At 49.3% G+C, this 22,933-nt stretch overlaps 1 protein-coding gene across 7 annotated transcripts in view; it reads right to left on the bottom strand.

The window, feature by feature from the left end:
- MAP4K3 (mitogen-activated protein kinase kinase kinase kinase 3) overlaps window positions 1–21,505 on the bottom strand; it is a 1,422,157-nt gene extending 1,400,652 nt beyond the window's left edge. For 5 of the 7 annotated variants that reach the window (XM_078649058.1, XM_078649059.1, XM_078649060.1 and 2 more), the window contains exon 1: window positions 21,221–21,481. In XM_078649058.1, the coding sequence (XP_078505184.1) occupies window positions 21,221–21,316 (96 nt within the window). In that variant the 5' untranslated portion in view covers window positions 21,317–21,481. Of the gene's footprint in view, window positions 1–21,220 lie in introns of all 7 variants that reach the window. The other 2 variants (XM_078649063.1, XM_078649064.1) reach the window with 1 other exon arrangement.
- Between the last annotated feature and the right edge of the window lie 1,428 nt (window positions 21,506–22,933).

Genomic DNA, 22,933 nt, shown 5'->3' with positions numbered 1-22,933 from the left:
GTGCTTTCAGATGTGCTGCTAGGCAGCTAGGCTAAAAACATTCATAGTGACAAGGCCAATCAGATCAGGCATTGCAGAGCCCTTTTGGCTTTGCCGATGCTTGTTTATTTTATTTTAGACATAGCCACCTCAAAAGCTATTTGGTTCAGCAGCACAAAACAATTGCACATTTTTTCAAAATTCGTCTTCTTTGGTGAGTCCATTTCATTTGCGAAACTGCCTTTTCAGGAACAAAGTAAAAACAAGCATTTACAATGCAACGGTTTCGCCTTTGGAAAAGTTTGAGCTATTGGTATTGTAAATGACAAAATTTGTATTTATGTGTTGGTTTTGAAAACAGATAAATAAATGGCAGTGTCATTTACATTGCCAATAGCTCTAACTTTTCCAAAGGCGAAACCGTTGCATTGTAAATGCTTGTTTTAGTCTGTAAGCACTATTTTCTTTAAAGAGTTCCTCCTACTGCAGGCACAACATGCTTTCCTGCAACATTCAGCACACTATGCGCGCTTTCACTTTCCAAGCAGCCCGGGACAATGGTGGCTGCTTCTTTGAATAGGAGAGAAGAGTTTGTGCTATTGGCATTGTAAATGACAATACCTTTTATCTGTGTTAGTAATCAAAACAGATAAATAAAAGGCATTGTCATTTACAATGCCAATAGCTCAAACTGTCGCAAATGCGATACCTATTGCACTGCAACTGCTTGTTTCTTTTAGAAACGGAAGCAATTTTCACGCTACAGCGCGTCTTCTCTATGTAGTATCTTAACGAATTAACATAATCACTCTTGCTACATTAAAGACTTAGAAGCATAAAACTAAGCTATTCAGCTCAATGCATGCGACAGAAACCACCCAGAAGCGGCAATGCTGTCGTGCCTTACTGCTCTATCAAGGCATTACAGGATGAGCCCGAGAAGCTGATCGGGTGCATTCCATCTGAAGGCGATTACAGTGCCTGTTACAGGCTGCTTCCTCGGAATAGGAGCATCTTGCTGCTGACAGCCCTGGATCTGGGATGAAGAGGAAGGAAGGTGGAGCAAATGATAACCAGCTAGTGATACTCGTATCCGGTGTCCTTGCTGCATCGGGTGCCAGGGAAGACCGTTCACTGACAGCGCGCTGTGGAGCTCAGTCCCTCATCCCACCTCCCCTGCTGCTGATACTGCGAGGCCTGAATGATGCACGGCAAGCTAGGCTTTCAGTGTAATGGTTTCTGAGAAACTGCAGCTTTCATGGTGAGTGGGCATCGCACAGTGTGAATCGAATGTCATCACCGCTTGCGCGTTGGCTCTCAAACATATGTCCCTACATTTCTTCTACTTCAAGCAGACACCGGTAGCTGCATGGCATGTTCTCTTCAGCTGAGAAAGTACTAGAATCGCATTTGAATTGGAGAACGCATTGCAAGAACCTACAGACATTGCCGGTTTACGAAATAGGATACGGGAACGCCTGCATTCCGTTCAAAATCTTGTTTCCACTTCAGCGGGGGCTTTCATGTTGTATTTTAATCCGGCGTAAGTGGTATTGTGGGCTCATAAAAATATTGAAAATGTGTCTGGGAGATTTATATAATACTATCTGGGACAATATGTGAGTGGTAGACAAAAAAAGACCTTCCTTCAGTAAATCTGACTAAAAAGCACACTACCGACAGATGAGGGTTGTGCTTAAAAAAATATGCTTTCGGAAAATCAAAGCTGCCCGATTCTCTCTTTGAGAATCAATCAAGCACATGTGTAGTGCAGTCGTAGTGAACTGGCGGTTGCTGTGGAAGGCACAATAGTAAAATGATTACGTTTTCGGTGCTGAACTCGGGTTTAGTTTAGCCAACTAGGGAAAACCACACGGTAATTAATCGCTGTAACCTCCCCAATTGTGGGCGTTCAGTTAATTTGCAGATGTTCGTTAAGTATGACATAAGGGCGGCCTGAAACTAATATTAAGGCTTCAAAAGCGAGAGCCCCTCACACGACTGCCACAGAATTGCGAACAGTGAGACTTCAGATAAAGCGTGAGAAGCGTGGTGTCAAAGGCCTGTGTTTCAAAGACTCAACAAGCACCTACGGGCACACGGACAGCGGGAGAGGGGGCGGACACGGACAGCGGGAGGGGGGGGCGGACACGGACAGCGGGAGGGGGGGGCGGACACGGACAGGGGGGGCAGGAACAGCACACGGTCAGCGGGAGGGGGGGTGGGAACGGGGACTCACCTGGACTTCTTCCGGCGGCCGTGGTCGGCATGGAATGACGAAAAACAAACGCCATCGCTCTCCAGCACTGCAGTGCCAGACCACCTTTGTTTCACGGCCTTATCTTATCTGCCCAGTTAAGGGCATTCAAGTATTTGGATCCCTCGGTGACCTCCAGCACAGACAGGCAATGCTAAGTCAGGTCCCGGGCCGGCCAGCCAATCACAGCGCGGCCCGGGGAATGACTTCATGGGGGTGTACCGGCCGGCAGCCAATGACAGCGCGGCCCAGGACAAAGGGGCGGGACTTAAAAAATGTCAGAGAAACGCCCCCGAATCGCGTTTTCACGAGAAAGCGTGATTGACAGCCTCTGTCTCCCAATGGCTAGCCTCCATTTATGGAGCTAGCCAATGGAAGCAGAGGCGGGACTAAGCCCCACACTGTAGGAACATAAGATTTCTCCTGCGCGGAGCTAGGAGCTCTGGCCCAGGCGAAACCTAAAAACACATTTCATTCTCAGAGTCAACCTAACATGTGGTGATCTTGGGCAATTTACACTGCTTATGGGCAATTCACTGTCAAGCACAGGATAATATATTTTCACAGGAAATAGCCAGCCACATTGTAACACAATTTAACAGTGCTTGGTTTTTATTTTGATGTGTAATGCAAAAGCTTTATCTATGACATCTGTGGCAACCCGTTTTGAAGAATTGAATAAGTTTAAGGGTACCTTTTATGAAAGCATTTGTGTTTAGCTACACAGTAATTGTTCATTCCGTCCGCAACTGTGCCTTTTATCGGAACATATATATTGCTGGATATAAACAATGTCCTCATGGAGTATTGAATATTACAATATTTTACTACTAAACAAGTGCATTACCTTGCAGACACTAGGGTAATTATTTAAACGATGCAGCAGGTGCAGTGACACAGGTGCTAACAGCGCTAGGAAATACACTGTACACCAATTATTGCTATATTTCACTACTAAACAAGCAATCACAAGTGCAATTTCCTTGACGGCACTAGGGTAATGGTTTGAATGGTGCAGCATGTGCAGTGGCAGAGGGGACAAAAGCTCTGAGCAACACACTGAACCCCGATTATTGCTATATTTTACTACTAAACAGTCACAAGTGCAGTTACCTTGCAGGCACTAGGGTCATAATTTGAACGGTGCAGCAGATTCAGTGGCACAAGAACCAAAAGGTCTAGGAAACCCACTGAACACCTATTATTACCATATTTTACTACTAAACAAGCAGTCAAGAGTTCTTTTTTGGTTATTTTGTATTCACTGCCCCAAAAGTAAGACAATCGAAAGAATGGGTATTCACAAACGTTTTCATGGGGGGCGAAAGGTTGCTCTTGGGTGTGACTGATGCCAGCAGGGTGGTTGGGGGGGCATACAGTGGGTGTAGAGGATTGCGATAAATCGTGGCTTTCCAACTTGACCAAACTGTGTGATCATGGGCAATTGTTTTACTTCAATTTCCCTCCTTTTTCTTCATTATCACGTATAAGAGGACCTCAAAATGCAAGACTTCAGGGTGTGTGCTGTACAAAACTTACTCCTGTGTTTGGCTGTAATCACTAATGGCATTGTTGTCAAGTTGATGATGCATGAACGTTTCTGAATTCATGTTTGAAAACTATCACTGTTAAAAAAATACTTCTGAATGTAACGCTGTAATCTGATTTACTAAAATGAAACGGTTCACCATGTTAATTAAATCATTTTTAAATGTTGCCCTCTCTAACAATTAGGGTGCTCCTACAGATAAGGGGTGCACTTTAACTTTAGTTTAACTTTGACTGCAATGAACCTTTAAACAAATGCTCGCTGTGTAACTTATTTTCATGTTAGTGCTGAGTCGAGTGAACAGCAGCCCAGTGCTAGCTACTGTTGCAAAGGGGGCCGCATGTAAAGGTCAGGAGGGACGCATGCAGGCAACCGACTGTACTTTCAGCATCATTGGTCTAAAGCATCACAGTTATAAAAGCTGCAACTTATTGGACTTTTCTGTCTACCTACACCTTATGCTACATTCAGCCCACTTATATGGCATATTTATACAGTTTTTGTATGGTTCTAAAATGTTTCTGAATCTGGACATGCTATCACCTTGGCAAAGGCATTCTCCATTCTATAACATTATCACTTCAGCCGGTGTAAACACTATATAACCACTTATAAATTATCATATGGTAATCCATACCAAGCATTAGCAAAGCCATTAGGTCTTGGCTATGTGAGATCTATTGGCTTTGGTAATGTTTTTAGCCACGTTATACAGCAGCGCTAACTTTACTGCACCATAACTGAAAATAAAAAAGCGCTACAGTGTAGACGATGCTGGCTGTGTCATACAGCTTTTTTACATTACTTTTAGCCATTCGCAACATAGCTTAAAATACATCTCACATAGATAGGCAAGACCTATTGCTTTTGTCAATGCTTGTTATACTTTGCTAGCATATTCAATACACTTTAGAAGTGTAAAAGTAATAAGCAGTACCATTTCTGCCATCTTAGGTTTGCAAAAAAATATACCCACCCACCCATCCATCATACCAGCTCCCTGCCTCCTCCCCACATCCCTGCGTGCCGCTCCCCGCCCCTACCCCATTCACACGCGCCGCTCCCTGCGCCCCGCCTTCCCCATTCACGCGCGCCGCTCCCTGCCCCCTCACCCATTCACACGCGCCGCTCGCTGCGCCCCGCCTTCCCCATTTGCGCGCGCTGCCTCCCTGCCCCCATTCGCGCGCGCTGCCTCCCTACCCCCATTCGCGCGCGCTGCCTCCCTGCGCCCCACCTTCCCCATTCACACGCGCCGCTCCCTGCCCCCTCACCCATTCACGCGCGCTGCCTCCCTGCCCCCATTCACGCGCGCTGCCTCCCTGCCCCCATTCACGCGCGCTGCCTCCCTGCCCCCATTCACGCGCGCTGCCTCCCTGCCCCCATTCACGCGCGCTGCCCCATTCACGCGCGCTGCCTCCCTGCCCCCCCTCCCCCATTCACGCGCGCTGCCTCCCTGCCCCCCCTCCCCCATTCACGCGCGCTGCCTCCCTGCCCCCCCTCCCCCATTCACGCGCGCTGCCTCCCTGCCCCCCCCCTCCCCCATTCACGCGCGCTGCCTCCCTGCCCCCCCCTCCCCCATTCACGCGCGCTGCCTCCCTGCCCCCCCTCCCCATTCACGCGCGCTGCCTCCCTGCCCCCCCCTCCCCCATTCACGCGCGCTGCCTCCCTGTCCCCCCTCCCCCATTCACGCGCGCTGCCTCCCTGCCCCCCCTCCCCCATTCACGCGCGCTGCCTCCCTGCCCCCCCCCCATTCACGCGCGCTGCCTCCCTGCCCCCCCCTCCCCCATTCACGCGCGCTGCCTCCCTGCCCCCCCTCCCCCATTCACGCGCGCTGCCTCCCTGTCCCCCCCTCCCCCATTCACACGCGCTGCCTCCCTGTCCCCCCTCCCCCATTCACGCGCGCTGCCTCCCTGCCCCCCCTCCCCCATTCACGCGCGCTGCCTCCCTGCCCCCCCTCCCCCATTCACGCGCGCTGCCTTCCCTGCCCCCCCCCCCTCCCCCATTCACGCGCGCTGCCTCCCTGCCCCCCCCCTCCCCCATTCACGCGCGCTGCCTCCCTGCCCCCCCTCCCCCATTCACGCGCGCTGCCTCCCTGTCCCCCCCTCCCCCATTCACGCGCGCTGCCTCCCTGCCCCCCTCCCCCATTCACGCGCGCTGCCTCCCTGCCCCCCTACCCCATTCACGCGCGCTGCCTCCCTGCGCCCCTCCCCCATTCACACGCGCTGCCTCCCTGCGCCCCTCCCCCATTCACGCGCGCTGCCTCCCTGCCCCCCCTCCCCCATTCACGCGCGCTGCCTCCCTGCCCCCCATTCACGCGCGCTGCCTCCCTGCGCCCCTCCCCCATTCACGCGCGCTGCCTCCCTGCCCCCCTCCCCCATTCACGCGCGCTGCCTCCCTGCCCCCCCCCCATTCACGCGCGCTGCCTCCCTGCGCCCCTCCCCCATTCACGCGCGCTGCCTCCCTGCGCCCCTCCCCCATTCACGCGCGCTGCCTCCCTGCGCCCCTCCCCATTCACGCGCGCTGCCTCCCTGCGCCCCTCCCCCATTCACACGCGCTGCCTCCCTGCGCCCCTCCCCCATTCACGCGCGCTGCCTCCCTGCGCCCCTCCCCCATTCACGCGCGCTGCCTCCCTGCGCCCCTCCCCCATTCACGCGGCTGCCTCCCTGCGCCCCTCCCCCATTCACGTGCGCTGCCTCCCTGCCCCCACCCCATTCACGTGTGCCACTCCCTGCCCCCATTCACGTGTGCCACTCCCTGCCCTACATTCATGCGCGCGCGCTCCCTGCCCTACATTCACGCGCGCCACTCCCTGCCCTACATTCACGCGCGCCGCTCCCTGCCCACCTCCCCCATTCACACGCGCTGCCTCCCTGCGCCCCTCCCCCATTCACGCGCGCTTGCTCCCTGCGCCCCTCCCCCATTCACGCGCGCTTGCTCCCTGCGCCCCTCCCCCATTCACGCGCGCTTGCTCCCTGCGCCCCTCCCCCATTCACACGCGCTGCCTCCCTGCCCCCTCCGCCATTCACGCGCGCTGCCTCTCTGCCCCCCCATTCACGCGCGCTGCCTCCCTGCCCCCCCACCCCATTCACGTGTGCCACTCCCTGCCCCCATTCACGTGTGCCACTCCCTGCCCCCATTCACGTGTGCCACTTTCTGCCCCCATTCACGCGCGCCGCTCCCTGCCCACCGCCCCCATTCACGCGCGCCGCTCCCTGCCCACCTCCCCCATTCACGCGCGCCGCTCCCTGCCCACCGCCCCCATTCACGCGCGCCGCTCCCTGCCCCCCTCCCCCATTCACGCGCGCCGCTCCCTGCCCCCCTCCCCCATTCACGCGCGCCGCTCCCTGCCCCCCTCCCCCATTCACACGCGCCGCTCCCTACCCCACTCCCCCCATTCACGCGCGCCACTCCCTACCCCACTCCCCCCATTCACGCGCGCCGCTCCCTGCCCCCCTCCCCCATTCACGCGCGCCGCTCCCTGCCCCCCTCCCCCATTCACGCACCGCTCCCTGCCCCCCTCCCCCATTCACGCGCGCCGCTCCCTGCCCCCTCCCCGCGCGCCGCCCCCTACTCCCATTCACGCACGCCGCCCCCTACTCCCATTCACGCGCGCCGCTCCCTGCCCCATTCACGCGCGCCGCTCCCTGCCCCCTCCCCGCGCGCCGCCCCCTACTCCCATTCACGCGCACCTCTCCCTGCCCCCTCCCCGCGCGCCGCCCCCTACTCCCATTCACGCGCGCCGCTCCCTGCCCCCATTCACGCGCGCCGCTCCCTGCCCCCATTCACGCGCACCTCCCCCTGTCCCCATTCACGCGCACCTCCCCCTGCCCCCATTCACGCACGCCACCCCCTACCCCCATTCACGCACGCCACCCCCTACCCCCATTCACGCACGCCACCCCCATTCACGAGTGCCGCCCCATTCATGCGCGCCTCTCCCTGCCGCCTACCCCCATTCACGCACACCTCCCCATTCACGCACACCTCCCCCTGCCCCCATTCACGCACACCTCCCCCTGCCCCCATTCACGCACACCTCCCCCCATTCACGCACGCCTCCCCTGCCCCCATTCACGCACACTTCCCCCTGCCCCCACTCACGCACGCACGCACGCCTCCCCCTACCCCCATTCACGCGCGCCTCTCCCTGCCCCCTCCCCCATTCACGAGCGCCTCTCCCTGCCCCCCTCCCCCATTCACACGCGCCGCTCCCTGCCCCCCTCCCCCATTCACACGCGCCGCTCCCTGCCCCCTCCCCGCGCGCCGCTCCCTGCCCCCTCCCCGCGCGCCGCCCCCTACTCCCATTCACGCGCACCTCTCCCTGCCCCCATTCACGCGCACCTCTCCCTGCCCCCATTCACGCGCACCTCTCCCTGCCCCCATTCAAGCGCACCTCTCCCTGCCCCCATTCACGCGCACCTCTCCCTGCCCCCATTCACGCGCACCTCCCCCTGCCCCCATTCACGCGCACCTCCCCCTGCCCCCATTCACGCGCACCTCCCCCTGCCCCCATTCACGCCCCCCTGCCCCCATTCACGCGCACCTCCCCCCATTCACGCACGCCACCCCCTACCCCCCATTCACACGCACCACCCCCATTCACGCGTGCCGCCCCATTCATGCGCGCCTCTCCCTGCCGCCTACCCCCATTCATGCACGCCTCCCCCTGCCCCCATTCACGCACACCTCCTCCTGCCCCCATTCACGCACGCCTCCCCTGCCCCCATTCACGCACGCCTCCCCTGCCCCCACTCACGCACGCCTCTCCCTGCCCCCATTCACGCGCGCCTCTCCCTGCCCCCTCCCCATTCACGCGCGCCTCTCCCTGCCCCCTCCCCATTCACGAGCGCCTCTCCCTGCCCCCTCCCCCATTCACGAGCGCCTCTCCCTGCCCCCCTCCCCATTCACGAGCGCCTCTCCCTGCCCCCCTCCCCATTCACGAGCGCCTCTCCCTGCCCCCTCCCCCATTCACGAGCGCCTCTCCCTGCCCCCCTCCCCATTCACGAGCGCCTCTCCCTGCCGCCCCCCTCCCCCATTCACGAGCGCCTCTCCCTGCCCCCCTCCCCCATTCACACGCGCCTCTCCCTGCCCCTTCCCCCATTCACGCGCGCCGCTCCCTGCCCCCCCCAATAAAAATTCCGCCAGGGCCTGGCTTCTTTAACCAATCTAGCAGCAGTCCGGTGCAGGATGCCACGGAGGACAACATGAACAAATCAAGCGATTGCATCCATCTAAGCCAACGCATGGATGCACAGCAGACAGAACACTTATCACCTTTCGCAGCCCCGTTATGGTCACCCTTCATCAACAAAATAAAGACCATCTCCACTGCACTATTTCAGCACTCAGAAAAACTAGAGTTGCAAGTTGTTCTTCTGCAAGCCCTGGCATTTCATGTTTCTGGCATTGAGAAAAAACTCCAAGACCTAAACTCCATAATTGAGCAGGTGCAAAAAGATCCCCATACAACGTATCATGAATGTCAATGTTCCAGCACCATGAATTAACTGAAGTCCATCCCTGCAATTCTGACAGACATCCTGGCAGAAGCAAAAAAATCCACAAAACATTGGCTCATCACCTAGCGTTTCAACCAATACAGGACCGGGTAAACTGAATCTAACCACTTCCTCTGGTAAACTGTTAAGGAGAGTCAAATTGACTACATCAGTGGTTCCCAAACGTTTGACTCCTGAGGACCCCCATTGAGTCACCACTGGAAGCCGGGGACCCCCAAGCAATTTGTATGAGTTAAATTTCAAACATTAAAACAGTAATTCGAAAAAAATACACACGTGTGCACACAAAACAAATACTCAAAGTACTAAGGGTTTTTGGGCCAGATGTACGCCCATTTCATTTAGCGCCTCGCAATTGGCGACACATTGCGAGTGGCAAATTACGAGTCGCTCAATGGAATGTACAACAGTGTGTTTAACACTGTTTGGGATTCCCAATGGGGTCGCAAATTGCGAGGTTCATTAATATTAATGAGCCTCTCGCAATTTGCGAGCCCATTGGGAATGCCAGCCCTCCCAGCGATGGTGGCCTGCTGGGCTCTGCAGGCCACCATGTCTCGGACTACTTTTAAATAAAGCAGTTTTTTTGAAAAAAATGCTGCCTGTTTACCATGTATTTAAAAAAAAAAGAAAATGAAACGTTTTTGTTTCATTTTTAAGGGCAGGCAGAGGTCCCTGGGACCACTGCCTGCCCTTAAAAATAATTTTGCATGCATTTGCAGAGGGGAAGGGGTCCCCTGGGGACCCCTTCTCATTTGCGAATGCATCACCATCTACTTGAAGTAGGTGGTAATTGTGACTGTTTTGCGACCGCAAAACATTTGTACATGGTTTTGAGACTCGCTATTTGGAAGGGAGTGCCCCTTCCAAATAGCAAGTTGCAAAACCTATTTAGAGAGTCGCAAAAAAATTGCGACTTGCGAAATAGGCTATGTACATGGCCCAATAGGTTTTTGCATGCGCAAACTGGTTCGCAAACCCGTTCGCGCATATAAAAACAGATCGTACATCTCCCCCTCATTAGTTTATATTGAAGTAATAGCCCCTCTGTCATATGTATTTCATTTGTTTTATAGCATCTCTCATACCATTGTAGGATGTCAGAGCACTTTACATCACACACATATAGAGACATTGAATCATACATGTAAATCAGTGTGTATATAAAATGTTTAAAGAGTGCTTGGTCTGGAAAAGCACAAACTCAGGATTCAGAACATAACACAGTGGCTAGCATTGACTTTAACATTAAAAATGTATTTCCACCCATATATATCATTTTAGCAGCATCAGGTTAATGAATAACTGGGACAAAATATAAGTTACTAACTGGTACCATGCAGTTTGCAAGCAGCTCTTTGATGACAGTTTATAGGTCGCTCTGCTAGATTACGATTGTCACTTATGAAGTGCACAGTAAAAAAAAAAACTCTGTGACAAAAGCAGTAACCACGAACCTAGGCACATAAAATACTGCTTTTTAAGATGCATGTTACACGTTCTTTGCAGTAGGCACCTTAACCCTCTGTGCTACATTAGTTAAATCATAGCTGCCACTGAACAAATCTCTCCTGCTCTCCAGCAGGTACATTAATCACTGGCATTCTCTTGACACTTTTGTTGTTGCTGGAAAGCTGATAATTATACAAGAAACGTTTCTGTGCTTTTAAAACTGTTGCCTACGGACCCCCTGGGAATGTGTCACGGACCCCTGGGGGTCCGCGGACCACAGTTTGGGAAACACTGGACTACATCATGAGAGACTCGGATGAAATCCAGTCAGCAAATGCCATCGCAAATAACGCACCCACTCCAATCAATCAACAATGCGGCGGCCCGTCGCCCCATGCAGGAGTCACAACTCCACAGAAGCAAAAAAAACAGCGACCCATTAACAAAAAGGGAACACAAGCGACTGAGGAAATGAGGAATAACAAACAGAAGAGGCCGCAAGCTTCAGCCCAGACACCTCAAACAGGTACAAGAGTTACCTCGAACGCCGTCCGCAATCATCACTTGGAAAACCAAACCGTTCCATGCTCCACAATCAGAGAGAAAGTTAACAACCAGAAAATGACAACAGACTAACAAAAACAAACTTGATACAAAATCCAACAGAAATGAAACCCTCAATAGAAGAAAACAAATTTAGTGGAAATTTTGCCAGGCCACATCTCCCTAGTGCCGACATACATGCAAGCAACGATAGTCAGATATTCCTGAAGGTTTACAAACATTAGAATTGTTTCCTCACTATAACTCAAGAGAACGCCATGACATTCTCAACTGCTGCTCAATATTAAAGCTTTCAAGCTCCACTGAAACATTAAAACATCTTAACACAGATCATATTGACAGTGTAAAATTCAAACCAGACACGTGCAAAAGGGAGAGAAATCACGGTTGTAACCTGGAGTGATCCAACAATCACAACGGAAGTCTGTTGCCACAGAGAAATCTTCGTAAAATTGGGAATTGAAATAAAAACAATTGAAACAGAACAGTATCCAGGCCCGTTATGTCCAACAGTAGAAGACAGAACATTAACTGCCAGTGGTTTACTTCGGGAGGCCGCAGGCCCTAACGTTAGCGCCCAGGAGAGCCGGTCCAATCTACGCATTACTACTCATCACGCAGCATCTGGAGAAGCCAGTCAAAACAGACACATTTTCATTTCAACAGCTTGGGGTACTGCGATTACAAAGAGCGAGGCATGAGTAAGCGATTTAAAATTGTGCTCTTGGAACATCAACGGCTTCGGTAGCAAGATAGAGGAGGCTGACCTATTAACTTTTCTCCAAAAATGTGACATATTATTTCAGGAGACCTGGGCCATGGCACCTATACCGATCAACGACTTTAAAGAATACCACCAATACGCCATCAAGGGAAAAGCATCAGGCAGAGCGCCTGGTGGTTTATCAATCTACCTTACCACCAACATACAGTGGAAATCGGAATTGATCGAGTTAGTAAAAACCTGGATCCAATGCATTAAAATCTCCCTAACGCAAAACCCGCTTAGTGAACCGCTGCGCAAATATGAGAAATATTCATTACTAATATGTAATGTGTATATCCATCCGGGATCAAAAAAAAGTTTCGGAGAACCTTTTTTTTTCGGAGAAAATAGAGTCCCTAAATAGCTTTACTCAGAAGGTTGCAATTCACCTACCGGCAAGCAGGCATCATTCTGTCAGATGATTTCAATATGTTCTTATTACTATCGGACCAATTCCAAATCAAACAACAAAACAAACTCAACTGGAAAAACATTCCTTCAGTAATCACAAATCATCGCACATATGACAGATACGGCAAACTCCGTGCCTCATCATTAGCCAAAATAGGGATGCTAACCCTAAATGGTTGTTTACCACAAGACCAACCAGCCACAACAACTAGAATATTGAGGCATGCTAACTTTGTTTTAGACTATTCTACAGTGGATACAGAGTTACTTCAAATGACTTCCTGCTACCAAATAATACACCGACTAGAGAGCGACCATAGCCTCCAGGCAACTGATTTCGCATTCACACTCTGAGAGCTGCTGAAACTAATGACCTGCTGGTAGTCCCCAGCCCACATAACCTAAAAAGGCTAGCGTGGAATGGCAAAAATGCTGGTGTATTTATGGATTACACAAAAAAATATGACTGTAAACAAACAAGCACAAAACACACAACGGTCATGGAAAAACTGGGAAAACATGATAATGATGCTTATTTCTCAATTTTCATCACATAACAAGCAACAAGAAAACAGAACCAGGAAAGTAATACCAGAGTTAGTCAGCTCGTTAGCATGGAAAAAACAAGCATTTACAATGCAATAGGTCTCGCATTAGGAAAGTTTGAGCTATTGGTATTGTAAATGACACATTTTTTATTTATGTCTTGTTTTTGAAAATAGCTAAATTAATAGCTATGTCATTTACAATGCTAATAGTTATAACTATCGTAAATGCGACGCCTATAGCATTTCTAATGCAATATGCTTGAAAGACGCTCTGCTAAATTTTACTTATAAAAAAGCCAAGCACGCGACACTGCAAGAGCAGCAACATTGTGGTAGGTTCACCTGAGCTTTAATTGGAAGCGTTTTCAATATTATATGTAACAAGCCATAGTTGCAGCTACTAACCGTTGACAAAGCCGATAGTCCTTACTTGTTGTAGGTATGATGTTACTTGTTGCATCAAATATCTGGATGCAATGACAGAAACAGCAAAATACAAGTTGGGTGGCACACTATGCTAAAGACAGATGTTTAGCGTAAGTGTTTTAAAGCCATGCCCCAATTACACTGACCACGCCCCTTTGAGAGACCCCCCCAGTTTTTTCAGTCCACTTAAAGCCCTGCCCCCAGGCATTCTTCACAGCAGGGCTCAGTGAGTGACGGCACCCACCTGTGGTGCGATCCTTCTTCTAAACTCCGGCGGTGCCCTTGTATGCAGCAAGATGCTGACTGGCGTCTTCAAAGATCTGGTCTGTCTTTCACCAGTGTGCTGCTCAGAGCCGGGACAGGCTCGCGCCCGCACTCGGAGCAGCACGTTTACTGTCATATGACGCATGACCTTAGTCTGTATGCACAACAGGAGTCACCATATGGAAAAAAATGTCAAGGCTCCACATAGTCTTTAATCTGTGTAACACACATGCAGTCAGATATACATACACGCAATGCAACACAAGCACACATACAACATGGAAACACAGGCAGCGCGTACTGGTGTCATTGAACACATTGTAATGCACAGGTGGGGTGCCTGTATGCATGCGGCACGTCTGCTACGTTGGTGGCTTTGTGCCTGTACATGTTGCCTGTGTGTATGTGCTTGGAGCATGTGTATCTCTGGCTGCAGCGTTTTCGGTCTGCGCATGCTTCTTTGGAAAGTCGGTCCTACGTGCTTTGCCAGTGCTTGTTTCCTTTCATTTCAGTGAACGGGCCATAGTTTTCTTTCTGTCGTTTGTTGCATTACAGTCAGCAGAGGTGCATCTTGACATTTAGCACTTCTAGTTACCGGTGCTGGTAATTGCTTTAAGGTTTATGCAACATTGCTGGAAACTTTGGAGCTCAACTCAGGAAACCTGGGTTCAAATTACTGTTGGGAGAGCAAGAATGTACTCGAATATTGTCGTAATACCAGCTGCTCATGAAATATTTTCCGATTATGAAATACGATAAGGCTGATCTTAGAACTGCACTGATCCCTTGCATGTTCCTGCAATAAACTGAAAATACGAACTTCACTTGCATCGTTTTACTTTTATTTCCCTATTACAGTGAGCCTGTCCTGCAGGTAAAATGCCCCCCAAATTAAAGAGGGAGTTTAGAGCGCGTGATTGCATGAGCACCTGGGCGCCATGCCCCTCCTTTGAAAAGTGTTCCTCAAAAAGAAGTTGAGAAGACCGGACAGTTGCCCAATTGAAAACATTGACATTTACCGTACTGTGAAGAGCTCATGAGGGACACACATGGAAAACTACGGTATCCAGAATAGGACACATTAGGCTATACACAACACGTATAAACCCTGCTCAAGGGCTTCTAATTAGCAGGTAACCCAGAAATCGTTATGACCCCGCCCACCGGTCTTTTAATGTCAGCATCTCGCGCCACCTAACCGTTCTTTGATACTAGAACGCGCTTTTTGCAGCTTCACGTGCCACTGCTGGCACATCGTTGGGAACGTCCAGAGTGCGAGAATCGTGGGTCCCGTTCCCCAAATACTCCCACATAATGCCAGGGTCGTTAGACAGGATCGCGTGGCGTCTCTCTCAAGGTATGACCGGAGTCCGCACGTAATGGAGACGGTGGTATAGGTTTACTGTGTGGGCAACCGTTCGCGCTCTCACGGTGTTAACAGGCGGGGGTGTCACAAGAAAAATGCCATTTTCTGTATTCGCATCCATGCCCCTGACAGGAAAAAACACTCCAAGCACACATAGCACCACCCCCTGGTCGACGCACGCGATGTTAGCATGTCGGAGGTACACGCGAGGGCTGCATGTAATCGCACCCAAACAATACCACACATACGAACTATGTCTGCGGTGGCCATTTATGTGGACTACCACCCTTGCCATACCAGGGACGGTAGTGTTAACAAGTCCCGCGGCGACCCGGAAGCTCTTGGCCGGCCGGCCAATCCGGTCGCGGCCGACCGGAAGTCCCGCCTCCCGAGGTCCACGAGCTGCCGGCGCATGGAGCGCCCTGCCTGTCCGAATCAGCCCGGGTCCCCAGGAGGGGGCCGGGGAGAAGGAGGAGTGTGGTGTCTGTTGCGGGGCTCCTCGGACCTGAGGGAGCCCCGATTGTGAAGAGGAGACGAGACGCGCCGTGAGGCGCGGAGCGCGAGAGGAGCCCGCCGGAAGAGCGCAGTCGGTGAGTGGGGCCCAGGGCTGAAGTGAAGTGCGTGCGTGCCTGTGTGTATGCCTTGGAGGGGTGGGGGAGGGGCTGGGGGAGGGGGAGGGGGAGTGTGTGCGCGCGTGTGGGAATGTGTGTGCGCATGCGTGACTGTGTGATTGAGAGAGAATGCGAGGTAGGGGATAGTGTGCCTGTATGTGTGCCGTATGCCTGCGTGTGCATGCGCGCGCCTGTGTGTGTGTGTGTGTGTGTGTGTGTGTGTGTGCGCGTGCGTGCATGCAGAGGGGTGGGGGCTGTCTGTGTCTGTGTGAGAGCCAGGGCTTGCACCACGCATGCGCAGCTATCAGACGCTCGCTCCCGAGGTGAAATCCGACCTCGTCAAAGCGCGCGTCTGGTAGCTGTCCACTCTCCTAAATACGGGCCACAAAAGGTCTGAAGCAGACACTCTCAATGCTCACGCATTGAGAGTAGGTCTGCTCGACCTAAAAAGGACGCTCCACAGAGAAATAAGGAGATTTTGTGGCAATGCACAAACAACAGGCAAAAACGTAAATCACCAAGTCAATCAGTTAAGGTGGAAATACAAACAAGAAGTATGGACTGCAAAGAAATCACATCAAAAACACCTGGCTCAAGCTGCTGCAGAAAAGTAAATCAAATAATAACAAGAAGGTCTAGGCAGAAATAAACAACATAGCAATGGCTCCTTTTGTTATCACAATGCAAACATCCTTGAGGCATATTTGATAGCCCATCTGAGCCACACCAACAAACATGTAGCTATGGACAAACATCATCACACCCAGAACCAACAGAAAAGTGACCACGTACAAAATGTGTCCGAGGGTAATTGGATTCGAATTAATCAAGTTGAGATAGTCCTTAACAAACTTAGATCTAGTGGAGCCCCAGGCCCAAACAGCTTGCCAAGCGAGCTTTTTAAGTTAGATCAACGTTTCTCGGCCGAATTCTTCATGCCACTGTTAAATTACGCTTTTCAATCAAACAACATACATGCATCATGGAGAGGTAGCGTTCTGCACCCGATATTCAAAGCTGCCACGAGATCAGACATGGCAAATTACAGACTAATTGCGCTTATTGACGCAGAAGCCTAACTCTATGCGTCGAAGAATGGGTCACTTCCAGCACGATCCTTCCAATCACACAAACAGGTTTCAGACCAGGCACAAGCACAATGTGTAACCTTCTGGCCCTGTATCTCCTTGTTGAAAAAGAGGAGCGAAAGTCCATCAAACTGTATATGTGTTTCGTCGACTTAAAAGTGGCGTTTGATATAGTGCCTAGAGAACTCCTATGGCAAAAGATGGGAAAATGGGGCATCCCGCAATCGCTATTAAGGGCCCTATTCAATTTGTACTCGGGTACCTGGGTCCAGATAAAGCTAGGAAATGGAGAAAGAACCAAAGCAAGGATACCAACGCAGAGAGGCCTAAAACAAGGGTGCGTGCTAGCCTCCAGCTTATTTAACGTATTTACAGCAGATCTAGATAAGAGGCTCACAGAAGTCCAAAGCGACCCACCAAAGCTAGCACACCATCAAGTCAGAGGTCTGCAGTATGCAGATGACATTGTCCTACGCAGCCAGACCCCGGTTGACCTACAGCGCCTGATAACGAAGCTGTTGGAATACACAGAGGAGCTTGGATTGTCTCTAAATTACAATAAATCAAAGGTCATCTGTTTCTCTGCAAACACCGGGTCCCACAGCAAAAAACACAAGTGGTATGCAGCAGGGAACAGTATAGAGCAGAGTGTCTCTTACAAATATCTAGGAGTTGTGATAGACTCCAGATTTACACTTAAACAGCATCTAATTAAAAGACGTGCCCAGGCGAACAAATTAAGCTTTGCGCTAAATACTCTGAGACTAAAATTAATGTGTCCATCCAACTCCCACCTATTAAAAGTCATTGCTCCTAAGTTTCTTCCAACCCTTACTTACAGCTCCGAATTATTTAAGGGCCAAGATGCAAATTTTTTGAATCTCCAACCATCCAGCCTCTATAAACAAATGTTCCCTATTCCGCAGTTTACATCCCAGGCACAAGTTTGCTTGGAATTTGGGTTACTTAATCATTTCCAGAAAGGCAAGCAGAAATACTAAAATGGTGCTGGAAGTTGAGAGCAGCTCAAGAAGAATCTTTGCCAGGCCTTTGCTGGGTGGAACTGAAGAGCCAGCAAAAGGAAAGAAAGACTGGCCAACTGTACTTGATCAAGCATTACTTTCTCTCAACTTACAAGAAGTATGGGGCACAGCTATAGCTTCCCTGCATTTAAAAAAAATAGTAAACATTGCTGCAAAACAAAAAGCCTTGCTATTGGACAAAGCTGACCTGGCAAAGAAAAACATGGATGGATGGTTCTATCTATTTATGAGGTCCGGTCACCGCAGCCGTAAATGGTTCAACACATAACTCCAACTGTGCAGCATTTTCTATTCTTGATTTGACTGGGAGCTTTTTGCTCAAAAGATAAGATTCCTACATGGAAACGAACATGGCCAACCAGTCGGTGGCGACTCTGTGAACAGGCGAAAGAGCCACTTTTACACTTCCTGTGTATCTCTCCAGCCGTGAATAACTGGAGACTACATTTTTTACCTCCAGCCTTCCGTTCTCTCCGGATTTGATCATTCCGACCTGCCATAATGGCATTACTAAACAGCCAGTTGTTACAGAGTTAATGCAGGGCAGCCAAGTTCTAGCAACAAGTCAGCAAATTGTTATCAATATCAAACAAATCGTGTTTAGTGGTGCTATTTATCAAACATGTTTGCATTTTGCACACAAACTCCAAATCATGTGGCAGCTACAAAGGGCACAGCGCAGATGTACATTAAATCGTAATAGAGGACAATTGTCATTTGGCATCAACTTGTACACAGTACATTTTTCTCTTTTAAGATGAAAAGCATACCCAGATGTTTAAGATTGCGCATTTCCTAAATGCTTGTTACATTCATTCGTACATTTGCTTTTTTGCACACAAACTCCAACTGCATGGCAGCTAAAAAAGGCAAAGGGATGATGTACATAAAATCATAACGGAGGACTACTGTTATCTGGTACTAACTTGCGCATTTCCTAAATGCTTGTTACATTCATTCGTACATTTGCTTTTTTGCACACAAACTCCAACTGCATGGCAGCTAAAAAAGGCAAAGGGATGATGTACATAAAATCATAACGGAGGACTACTGTTATCTGGTACTAACTTGCACATAGTTCACTTTCTTTTCGGATCTTAGAGGTATATCGCCAACTTTTTTAGACTAAAGTTAAGAATTGAAATGAATTATTAGTATGACCAAGAGTTTTCTATAATCACTATGAAGCCGTCAGCAGACATTTTAACATTCCAGACACACATTTGCTGACTTGGTATTAGATACACTATGTTCAATGTTTCATTTAAGAAGATCAAAAGATCCTTTTAACATTGCACAATTCAAAATGTAAGTAGGAACCTTGTTACACTTGATGATTTTATGCTAAAATTGGAATGGTTTTAACTAACTACACAATACATTTTTATAAATACCCATTCCGCATGGAGAAATATTAAGAAATGCCAAATAGCAGCATTCCGATTTGCGCATAAAGTGTTTCAAGCTATAACATATTGTGGTTCTCCCTATTAATAACTCTCCAGCTCACAGGGCTGGCATATGAACCACAAACAAATCGGTATTTGAAGGACTACACTGCTATATGTCTGCTTCAAGATCTTTCAAGCATTTTGATACACAAAAGAACTTTTTGAAATGTCACCAAAACAGCCAACAGATACAATTGGTTCGAAGCTTCTTTCAGCTAATTTATGAGCACAGATGTTGAACAATGGTGCATTCACAAATTGAATTTTTCCGACAGCATAAATCCAGCCTGCTGCAAACTGCAATACCCCCTTAAAACAATACCATTTAAGGTTAATTCTGGAATTTAAGAGACTTTTCAGCACCCTACACTAATTTACTTAATTGTAAATGTTTACATATTCATACCAACTCCACGGCCGTCTACATTTCAACTTTTTAGACAATGTACACGATATATTGCCTTGTAAATGCAACTTTAAAAGAAACAAGAATTGACATTTAGTACTTAGCGATCCTACAACTTGTTACATTTTGACTGAAGCAACAGACTGGAATTTGCCGCAATCGGTTGATGAGAATCAAAAAATAGCTAGAGGTGCTACTGTTTTTCTCCCTATGTAGAAAAATAACTGTGGTCACTGCTCGCTTTCAAGACGAGGACTACCCAAAGCCAAAATGATGGTTGCCCTGGTAAAATATATACACATGAACTGCCCGCCAGAGCCTGCAGCTATAATTATGGCAGTAGAAAAAAAAAGTACAGCTATAAATATTCCTCGAGTATCGCGTAACAATGTTTTTGCAAAAACACTATAACCCTATATCTATCCTCTAACAGTGAGCAGAATCACCTACAAGGAGCAAACTGAGATTTTGATGTGCGTGACCAGTTTAACTACAAATAGAAAATATGTGATTAGAGTTCAATGCTTAATACGTTCAGCGTGGAATGGATAAACTTTCCAAACAAGTTGCGTCAGATGTTTACAGACCGTTTAGTTCACTCTGAAGAGTCGTAACATAGAGGCTTTCGGTGAATACAAAGCGAAATCTTGCAGGAAAACTTAAGCTACAGTCTCAGCAAACAACAACATGTTCTAGACTGTGAATCTGGAGTCAATAACGAAAGACAAGTACTGCCAGGGTTTAAATTCAAATCACCAACTTTCTAATATCAGAAATACATTCTATGCACTTGAAAAGCTACTTAAAAACAATGACAAATTGCATCTCCACCTCAATGCACAGGGAGGGAACCATGCACAAGTAAAGGCACTGGGACATTCTGAGGCCGGCAGTGTTCAGCCACTGTCCCAGTGCAGGAAAGGCAGCCTAAGACACCAGACAGGAAGCGATCTTCTGGGCAAGGAAGGGGAGGGGGCTTTGGTGGCATGGCTGGCTTTCAGATAGGCTGCAACCAGCAGAAGTGTCTCCTGTCATAAGTAAATAACACACCCAGCCTGTATCTTTATTTTGCATTCTGATATCTCTAGTCCTACATTCATAAAAGGACAAACTCCAAATAGACTAACAAAAAGCAGTTTTGCGTGAATGCCGACAAAGAGCCACAAGTGGAGTCGTTGCTTTGCGCTTGTCACTGTCAGGACAACCTTCTGCACACTGGGCACCAACCAGACCAAGCCATTACACAATCCTCGGGCAGATGGTCCCACTGTTGCTTTTGTTTACTTTTATGCCCACCCAACATCCTCTTGTTTGTTTAACCTTTAGTGCACTACCGGTACCCCCTTGGGTAATAAGCTTCACACGTTGGGCGATCATATGATATGATGCCCAATTTATACAGGCTTGTTATTTCCTGGGAAGTGGTTGTTGCAGGTTAAGACATCCGTACTATGTTATGCCCTTTACAACGGCCCTTCCGTCCCCCATGGAAGGCGATGCTGAAGTTCCTCCGGCCTCACCTTGTACACATCCCCGTATGTGCCACTGCCGATCCTCTGGATCAGCTCGAAATCCTCCTGCGGGTTGCGCCGGGACAGGTCAGAGCTCGAGTTCATGGTGCCGCCCCCTGCACCGGCCAGCCCTCTCCTTTTGCCGCAGCTAGGGCTGCCCCGTGGGGCAATGCGGGACTCTGATCGTAGCCCTCCTACCTCCCTAGGAAACCAAATCACAGCATTAATAGGAGCCTGCGAAACCCCAACATGGCGTCGGACGAAGATAGTGCGCATGCGCTACCCAGGCAGGAGGGACGCAGCAGGCGCAGTGATGGGCGTGGTCGTAAATGAAAAGAGGCGTGGCTAACAGCGGGAGCAGCGCTGGAACAAGCCTGGAATGCACTGCTTCCAGCAGTTCGCTCGAGCAGCCGGGCGTGGTCTGCTTGTTTATGGTTGCGGCTACCCAGCATGAAGGCGTGCCTATGAGGCGAATAGGCGTTGACTTAGGGGTTAAGGGGTGTGGTTATGAGGTGAAGGACCGTGGCTAAAACTAAGGGAAAGCCACGACAGGCCTGGAATGTGGTTGTGGTCACACCTGCTTAACTTCGGCGAACGGAAGGACGGCCCTTACGAAAACAGTATTACAACTGCAGATGCACTGAGGAAACATTTTTGGAAGTGCTTTCTAAGGACGTAGCTGAGTAAATCGTAGATCTGTAAATACAAGTAAAGACGCTGTGCTGACCTTTTACCCATACTGAGCTGGTTTAAAGACATGGCCACAGTGGGCAATTAATTACCTAGGGCCCACACCTAGAGTTGCCACCTTTGCAGGAGAAAAATACCTACCATTTGTTGTTTTAAGAGTCTGCAAAGGCTCGGACATGATATTAGAGTACTCTCTAACCCTGTTAATATTTTCTCTCCTGGATCGGTGGACCTTTATTATATTTTTTGAGGGAGTAAACATACATTGCATAGCTCAATTACAGTGCAACCAACTGGCCACTTAATAAGACTAGGACTACTGAATAAAGTTAAAGGGTTTATTTATTACAGTCTCAAAAACAAACTAATATAGATTAGTCTCGAAAGCATATTGTAGAAATACAGTATTATAAGAATGAGACCAAAGCGCCAAATAAAATTCAGTCTAAGCAATAGGAAGCACACCAAAAACTTGGTGGCTGCTATACAAAAGATGAGAAATTGAATCTGAAGGTTTATTTGCAGAATTCAATCCTCTTTCCTAGTCATTAGTATCTCTAATAACATTTAGCTTATTGTAACTCTATGCTCAGTTCGGGGAAACCCTAGTTAACTATTGGAAGCAAGGAACAGGTGTCAGTATGATGGAGTCTTCCGTAAAAGTACTCTAAGTCTGGAGAGTATAGTATGAAGCTCCACAGTGAGAGGAATAGCATAAGAGGTGTGTACCCCATGAAATCCTCAAAGTCTCTGCTCTCTTACTAACAATACAAGATCCATTATTAGCACATAAAGTATGCAAGGTAACCAGCGTCATCACTTTCCAGTACATTTCCATCGTCCTAGGTAGAATTTAGTAACATCCAACTCTTCTCACACACTTTCAATGGAGCACATTCGATTTTCCTTGAGCGTCCCTTCCCCACCATGAACACTCATCTCCTACCTCGTTAACACATTTTATTCTTGCCAAGAAATTCCTCCTGTACCTTACTATCCATAGCTGCCAACGATTCAAACTGCTGTGTGTGA

The sequence above is a fragment of the Lissotriton helveticus genome, chromosome 6 (assembly GCF_964261635.1).
Source record: "Lissotriton helveticus chromosome 6, aLisHel1.1, whole genome shotgun sequence".
In the NCBI taxonomy this organism is placed as follows: Eukaryota; Metazoa; Chordata; class Amphibia; order Caudata; family Salamandridae; genus Lissotriton; species Lissotriton helveticus.
This window is presented reverse-complemented; position numbering and strand designations above follow the sequence as displayed.